Here is an 8,243-nt window from a genome sequence, read left to right on the forward strand (position 1 = left end):
ACAGCATCTCGCCCAGGCCACAACAGTACAGCGCCGAGAGCTGAAACCGGAGGCGAAGAAGGACCAGGTACATCTTTTCAGCCAACTTCGGACTCTGGACCTATAACGCAACAGTTGAGGGCTCGGGGGAGGAGCTCGCCCGGAGATCGACTTCTGATTGGCTGAGACAAAAGTCACTCAAGCAAGAAGCATAGCAAAAAGCATGCGTCATCAGCGAGCGACGTAAAGTAAGCTCCTTTGTAATTGGCTCCCTTCTTTGAGAAGGAAGAAACAGAGTTGGGGATTCGCTTTCCTTCAAATCTAGACTTCCGGTATTTGGAGCGACCGGGAAGGCTGGAAAGAAATTAAATCTTGCGAGGTCCGGAAGTCCTGGAGGCAGGGTTTCTGCGGCCGGAGGCGGTCTGAGGGCGGGGCTTTCTCCTGGGGGCGGGGTTATTTTCTGAATGGCATCTCAGTGTTGCGCTGGCCCAACGCTGAGGGGGCGGGGATAGGGGCGGGGCCACGGGGATAGGCGGGCCGCTTGGCCGGCTGAAGACCCGCGGTCAGCCGGTAGCAGCTCCACTCCCTGGTTGCTGTTCCAGCCATGGCTCTCCGCCGCTGGTGCTGGTGGGCCTGGTCGGTGTGGCCGCGGATCCGGCCGCCTCCCGCCAGAAGCACCCCGAGTAGGAGCAGGGCATTTGGGGCTGCATGGGGGTACCGGGAGGCCTATGACCGCTAAGTGCAGGAGTCCGAGGAGCCGAGGCAGGACTGGAGAGGAGCGAGGGTGAGGGGTTTGCTCTTGCCAGAGAAATGCGATGAGATGTGAGGCCTCCTAGTGGAGCCCCGGGCCATTAAAAGCGAAAAGGATAGACCATGAGATCCGCATGTGTGAGATGGGGTGAACCGCGGTGATGAAACAAGGAAAAAGAGGGGATAGAAGAAGCAAGATAGAGACATGGTGGGGGTATGGTATAAAGTCTAATGAAGCACTGTGCAGGGCAGTTTCAGTGTCCAGGCATCTGGCATAGGGCTCTGGATAAAGACACAGCTTTCAGGCATTCAGGTGAAGTAAGGGACCCTGCAAATGGCAATGCTTTGAGGAGCAAAGGAAGGTACAGGTGAGGGTGAATTTTGGCAAGCTGCAATCCTCTGTTGGGCACTGAATTGGTGTGGGATGGTGAGAAACTGTTGATTTGACCTTGTGTCCCTCTCCTTTGCCCAGCCCCAAGCTTTGGTCAGCAATTCTCCACACAGAAGACCCCTCAGGTCTGTGTGGTGGGCAGTGGTCCAGCTGGCTTCTACACGGCCCAACACTTGCTAAAGGTAAGTCACTTCCTCCAGGTTCCTTCCCCATCATTCACTCCTAGCTCCAGTTCTAGGGGTAAGTCCCAGCCTCTTCAGAGTGCCTAATCAGGAACAGGCTCCCAGCCCTAACCTGTGTCCTTTCTACCTGCATCCACACCTTTACCTGGTTCTCCCACCTTAAGTCCTCAGCTGTGACAGTGTATTTGCCCCATGGTTGGTGGTCAGCTATGCCTGCTTGACCAAGCAGGGAAGTTTTTTGGTATTACGGGATGGCTTTATCCTCCCTTGATCTTTCCTTCTTTCATGAGTGTCCATCTCCAACATCCTACATTTCAAGGCTACCCTCCCCACTCAGCTTACTGTGACTTTATCTACTTCATAATGTAGTTATCTACAGTCGCTGTCCCCGTCTCCCAACCTCAAGCCTCTTCTCTCCTATTAAAGGGCAAGGTCTCAATGCTTTTGGTTTTAGCCTGGTGGACAGGGCCCCAAGGCTGCCAAACATACTTGAAAAACCTTTGTCAGACCTTGAGGTAGAAGGGGAAGGGAAATTCAGGGATATTTTGGTTGACTGAGATGAGACAGTGTCCTAGCTTTAGAGGGGCTTGGACTATCCACAGAGGGCAGATACTTGAAAGGTAGAGTGAGCCACTGGACTGATTTACCTGGGGCTGACACTAGGAAGGTCTGGAGACCTCTGCTGATGAGTGGCTTATGCCTCTCGAGATACAGAGATGCAAACAGGCCAGTACAGTCAGAGGCTGTTCCCTAGAAAATGGGCTTTTGATGTGTACTGAAGGCCATGTGTGGGCTTTGGCGAGCTGTCCCATTCCTACCCCCATGTGAGGAGTCAGCCTGGAATGCAAGGCCACTGGTGAAGGAGGACAGCCTGGGCTCTGGGTTGGAGACTCAGGAGATTACCCAAGATTGAGAAGCAGGGGTGAGTGGGCAGGGTAGTTGGTGTTACGAAGGGATTCATGTAAGGCCTACTGTGTTAGCTGAGGGTAGTAGGTGAGTAGGCCTTGGAGGGAGGGTTCTTGTGCCCTATCTGTGGGCCAGGTCCTGGCCTTCAGGCACTTGCATATGTTTTCCCGTGCTCACAGTGAGGTGGTTTACAAGGTTTTTTAGAGCATAAACTAGGGACATTGCTTAACCCAGTCCAGAGGGGAGCTTTTCAAACTGTATCTTGTAGAGAATGTGAGGTCAAGGTAGAGAACAGCAGGAATGCCCTAAGCACAGAGAATTGTGTGCACAAAGGCCAGAGGAAGGAGACTGGCCCTTCAGGGTCATTCCAAGGCTGCTTCCAGGAGGTGTTTGTCTGAGAGCAAAGAGGCAAGAGCTAGGTTGTAGAGGCAGCTGGAGCCCAGACCCCAGAGCCCTAGAAACTGCTATGTTTGTGGACTTGAGTGGCTTTCTTTGGGCACTCTCCACATTTCCTCCACTCTCCACCCTGGAAACTTACTTAAATAAACATTTCTAAGCCCAACTTAGACTTACTCAAATTGTCTGAGATTTTGAGAATCAGCAATTTAAAGCAAATAACCCGGGGGATTCTGGTGTTCACTACTATGGGTAATTGGCTTTGTTGAAACCTTTTAAGCAAGGGAAAACAGGGAATCCCCTCCCCCCTCCTTTTTCAAGATTGAGCCCAGGGCCTTGTGAGTGCTTGGGCAACGCTGTGCCAGTGAGCTACACCGTCAGCACAGGATTCCTTTTTTTTTTTTTTTTTTTTTTTTGAGACAGGGTCTCCCTGTAGCCCCAGCTGTCCTGGAACTCACTATATAGACCAGGCTGGCCTTGAACTCACAGAGATCTGCCTGCCTCTGCCTCCCGAGTGCTAGGATTAAAGGCGTGCGCCACCACGCCTGGCCAGGATTCCATTTTTTACTTGGAATATTCTCTCTACAGAGTAGCCTTAGGAAGGGGCTGGTTGTCCTGAGAGCAAGGATGGGGAATTAATGAGGTGTAGGGGAAGGACAAGGGCTCTGGCTGGGACTCCATGTGGCTGGGGTGGAAGGGAATACGAATAGAGAGGAGACATTAGGGGACAAAGGATGAGTTGAGATGTATGGGGTGTGACATCTTGGGGTCTCATATTCTAAGGTTTCAGGCTATGGAGGAAAAATAGAAAGAGAGGATGGGAGGGGAGATATACAGGTCAAAAATAGGTCCATGAGAATTTAAGGTCACTGGAGGAAGTAGGTAAGACTTCCCTAGGACATGATGACATGTCCAGGAGGGAGGGCAGGCCTGAGATGGAAGTGCTTCAGAGACTGTACATTTTAGGAAAGGGAGCTGAGGAGATGCTGGAGGAAGGAGGAGGGAGGTTTCTTTCCTAGAGCAGTGGCATTTGTCTCTTCTGACCTGATATGAAGATTGATACTCGCTCAGTTTCTCACAGTGTCATGGCTGGAAGTCCTTGAGCTCTGACCTCAGCTTCTCTTGCTGCTTGTGCTTCCTCAGAGCCCTTGTGTGAGCAGAGTGATGGGGCTTTGTTTCTCCTCGTGGATGGTTGAAGCCAGTATCCTTAGCCATTTCAACTGAGCTTTCTTGCTCTGTCTGGGGAAGGGATGCCCTGGGGGGGAGATCCAGCCTCTCCCTCTGTCCCACCAGCTGTGCTTCTCCCTCAGCACCACCCACAGGCCCACGTTGACATCTATGAGAAGCAGCTTGTGCCCTTTGGCTTGGTGCGCTTTGGCGTGGCACCCGACCACCCTGAAGTCAAGGTGGGTGTCTCTGGGTGTGTAGGGTGGTACTGGAGACAATAAAGATGAGGGGAGAGAGGCTCCCTGGCTGGACCCTAGGCCCTCTGTGGGATGGGAACCAGGCTCCGTGATGGGCATCATGGGGTGAGGGTGATGCTGGTGTGCTCCCAGGAGCTGCTCTGTCTTCTAATGGCCCCTCTAATGCTACCTGGCAGAATGTCATCAATACATTTACGCAGACAGCCCGCTCAGACCGCTGTGCCTTTTGGGGCAACGTGGTGGTGGGCAGGGATGTGTCAGTGCCCGAGCTTCAGGAGGCCTACCATGCCGTGGTACTGGTGAGTGCTTGTGTGGTGGGAGAGAGTCTGTAAGATGAGAGCTGCCAGAAGGGGCCTCTGGGAAACAGGAGGGCTGCCTGCCTCCTGGGCTGGTGCTGAGGGCTTGGGCTGGGGGCCTCTGTCTTTCCTCAGAGTTATGGAGCAGAGGATCACCAAGCCCTGGGAATTCCTGGAGAGGAGCTTCCTGGGGTGGTCTCTGCCCGGGCCTTTGTGGGCTGGTACAATGGGCTTCCTGAGAACCAGGAGGTGAGTTTGGGGAACACTCTTGCTGCCTCTGCCTCCCACCCCCTGACTGGGGTCAGGAGCATCCCTCAGGTGCTAGAGCTCAAGGAAAAGGCAGTGAAGAACAAGCCAAGGAGATGTGAGACATCAGTGACTGAGGCAGGTCAGCGGAGGCGCTCCTCTGTGGGGCCAGGTTGGAGGGGAGGGGGCAGGGTGGACTGCCCACCTGGGACCTGGCCTAAGGTGTCTACAGATGAGATTAGCCTGACTGAAGCTAGGGACAGGGAACCCCATAGAGAACTTTCTCCTGCAGCTGGCGCCGGACCTGAGCTGTGACACAGCTGTTATTCTGGGTCAGGGGAACGTGGCTCTGGATGTGGCCCGGATTTTGCTGACCCCACCTGAACACCTGGAGGTAAAGGGCCAGTTGGTCTGGAAGGATGGAGATGGGGGTCATACTGAGGAAAGGGAAAGGGTACCCCTGCCTGTGGGGTTCAGGTCTCATCCCTCCAAAATGAGCCCAGTGCCTGTTTCCCTGGGCAGTTCAGCCCAGGACTTCAGATGTCAGGGTGCCATTGGGCACTTGTATGCACTGTTCTCTTGGTTTGGAACATCTGGACTGACCGCCTGGCAGTTAAGGGTTAATGTTCCTCTTTTAGTTCTTGGTTCAGTTATGCCTTCTGTCAGGAAGTCTCTAGGAGGGCCCTAGAAGGTGTTTCCTGCAACACCTTCTCACTGACTAGTCTCCTTTGTTTTCAGATTCCTTTATCACTACTACAGTTTTACATGAGATTAGCTGAGTATCTCTCCCCAGAAAATAAGAAGCTCTGTGAGATTAAGAACCAGTCTGTTTGCTCACATTGATTGCCCTTGCCCCTTGCTTCCTTAACCCCCCTGCCCTGTTCTGGACACATGGCAAATGTAAGAATGGTTTGCTGTTACTTACAACCAAAGTTGGCAGCAATGCTCCATCTGGCCACCAGGGGGAACATTCGAGCAGTTTTGGGCTAACCGCTTTTTCTGGCTCAGCCAACTGAGAATTCCTTCTTCAAGTCAGTGTTGAGTGATTTGAAGAACCTCCTTTTGTGGTAGAAAACAGACATCACAGAGGCCGCTTTAGGTGTGCTCAGGCAGAGTCGGGTGAAGACAGTGTGGATAGTGGGCCGGCGTGGACCCCTGCAAGTGGCCTTCACCATCAAGGTACTGGAGCCAGAAGGGGAGGGCCCAGGGTCTCAGGTAGAGGCTCCTACTTTTATGTTTATTGGGGGTAGGGAGTGCAGAGCCCTGGGAGTAACTGCTGCCTAGGATGGAATGGGGTGCTGGGCAGGGTCCCAGGACCCTGGGCTTTCTGTGCTGATGGTTTTTCCCACCAGGGCTGAACTCCAGTGGGCTCAGGGGTTTTTAGTGTTCTGGGCCTGACCTCCTCCCTCATCTCTATCCCCACCTTCAAGGAGCTTCGGGAGATGATTCACCTACCAGGAACTCGGCCCATTTTAGATCCTGCGGATTTCTTGGGCCTCCAGGACAGAATCAAGGGTAAGGGGCCTAGCCCAAGCCCCAGCCTACAGGGAAGGGATGGCTTAGACTTGGAAGAGGACTGACCAGCAGGGACAGTCCTGAGATGTTCTGTGTTGCTGACAGAGGCACCCCGTCCAAGGAAACGGCTGGCAGAACTGTTGCTTCGAACAGCTACAGAGAAGCCAGGGGTTGAGGAAGCTGCTCGCCAGGCACTGGCCTCCCGTGCCTGGGGTCTCCGATTTTTCCGAAGCCCCCAACAGGTGCTACCCACACCAGATGGGCAACGAGCAGCAGGCATCCGCCTGGCAGTCACAAGACTGGAGGTGAGTCTCCTATTACCCCAAGATACCCCTTTTTAGGCCTCCCCAACTCCAACCTGGAATTGCCCACATTCTCCCCAACAGGGTGTTGGTGAGGCCACCCGGGCAGTGCCCACAGGAGATGTGGAGGACCTCCCTTGTGGGCTGGTGCTGAGCAGTGTTGGTTATAAGAGCCGTTCCATCGACCCCAGTGTGCCCTTTGACCCCAAGCTTGGGGTCATTCCCAATAGAGAGGGCCGGGTTATGGATGTACCAGGTGAGAGGGTTGAGAAGGCTGGGCTTACCTAACTATGATGGGAGGCTGGAAGGCTGGTGTCTCCAGGACCACAAATTCTGTAGTGACCTACACTGAGAAGCGGCTCTGAGGCAGGTCCAGTCCCAGGACCCATCCCTCCTTCCTGGCTCCTAGGCAAGTTCCCAGGCAAGCTGGGACGAAAGTCTGATCATTAAGTGATTTGGGAAAACTTTACTGAGGCCTGCTCTGGGCCAGTGCTGACACTGGAGGTAGGCAGCTCCTGTCCTTGGGGAGATTTCAGTGCTGACACTGGAGGTAGGCAGGCCCTGTCCTCCAGAAGTTTCCAGGCTGTTTACCCATCTAACCAGTTGTTCATTCAGTAAATGTTGCTGAGGGCCTGCTGAACTGTTGTGAGTAAGCCCAGCTCATACCCCCAGGGAGCACCTCATCCACAAGGAATCTGAGGCCTAAGGGGCCTTAGCCCAGCTCGATGGCACGCTCTCTCCAAGCTCGGTGGGTACCGGAGCTGGGCACGGCCTGGCCAGCTGGATGGCCGTGCCCAGGTGGTGAACCAGTGGTCATAGTGGGCCCAGGCTATGGGGTCTGCTGGGAGACATGGGAGTATGTCTACATGTGCGTGTGTAGATTGGGACACAGGCTTGCCAGGCAGTGTTCAGCCACCTTGTCTCTATTGCCCCTCGCAGGCCTCTACTGCAGTGGCTGGGTAAAGAGAGGACCCACAGGTGTCATCAACACGACCATGACTGACAGCTTCCTCACCAGCCAGGTGCTGCTGCAGGACCTGGAGGCTGGGCTGCTGCCCTCAGGCCCAAGGCCTGGCCGTGCAGCAGTCCAAGCCCTGCTCAGCAGTCGAGGTCTGAGCCTAATGCTGAGGTGGGAGGGTGGATTAGAGGGTGAAGATAACTTGTTTGGGGGTCCTTACCATTTGGGAGGAAGATTTAAGGGGTTGAGAGGAGGTGATGGCATTTGTTTGTTTCCCTTTCTGCCTTAGGCATCCGGCCAGTCTCTTTCTCAGACTGGGAGAAGTTGGATGCTGAAGAGGTATCCCGAGGCCGGGGCACTGGTAAACCACGGGAGAAGTTGGTGGATCCGAGGGAGATGCTGCAGCTGCTGGGATGCTGAACCTGGATCCCAGCCCCTGTTAGGGAGGGAGAATCCCGTGCCAGGCTGAGGCAGTCTAAGCTAGACTCTAATCCCAGCTTCAGTGCTGCCTGCTCTGCCTTGGAAGCTGGGCTGCAGCTCTCCAGGAGCCTTTGAGCACTGCCTTCTGCATGTGGACCTTGCCAGTGTGGGTTTAGGGCAAGGAAGGAACATTTAAGAGTGGATGGAGGTACAAGCTGATTCCACCCCCTCCTGCTTCTCTCCTGTTGGACTTTGGAGGGCCCCTAGAATGGGAACATGCTGAAAATAAAACAGCTGTAACCAAGAGCCATGGTCAGTGGGCTACTTCTTTGGGGGCCCAGGGTCAGGTTCTGGCCCCAGCTTACCTATGGTTGCCCCATGGAACTGAGGAAATAGATGCCTGTTCAAGAACCTCTTGGGGGCTCGAGGGGACCTGGCAGTCAGACCTGACATGAACCATCCTCCCTCCCTCCCTCCC

The 8,243-nt window shown here is 54.3% G+C and overlaps 1 protein-coding gene across 1 annotated transcript; it reads left to right on the top strand.

The window, feature by feature from the left end:
• The first annotated feature begins 498 nt into the window (after positions 1 to 498).
• Positions 499 to 8,071, top strand: Fdxr (ferredoxin reductase). Its single transcript, XM_008831450.2, has 12 exons — positions 499 to 662; positions 1,202 to 1,302; positions 3,915 to 4,010; positions 4,205 to 4,327; positions 4,460 to 4,573; positions 4,863 to 4,964; positions 5,642 to 5,749; positions 6,001 to 6,085; positions 6,191 to 6,390; positions 6,472 to 6,643; positions 7,327 to 7,497; positions 7,635 to 8,071. The coding sequence occupies exons 1-12, from the start codon at positions 584 to 586 to the stop codon at positions 7,763 to 7,765; spliced, it is 1,482 nt and encodes a 493-aa protein (XP_008829672.1). The 5' UTR covers positions 499 to 583; the 3' UTR covers positions 7,766 to 8,071.
• Positions 8,072 to 8,243: the final 172 nt, after the last annotated feature.

This window comes from Nannospalax galili, unplaced genomic scaffold, assembly GCF_000622305.1.
Source record: "Nannospalax galili isolate Female #2095 unplaced genomic scaffold, S.galili_v1.0 scaffold634, whole genome shotgun sequence".
Classification (NCBI taxonomy): domain Eukaryota; kingdom Metazoa; phylum Chordata; class Mammalia; order Rodentia; family Spalacidae; genus Nannospalax; species Nannospalax galili.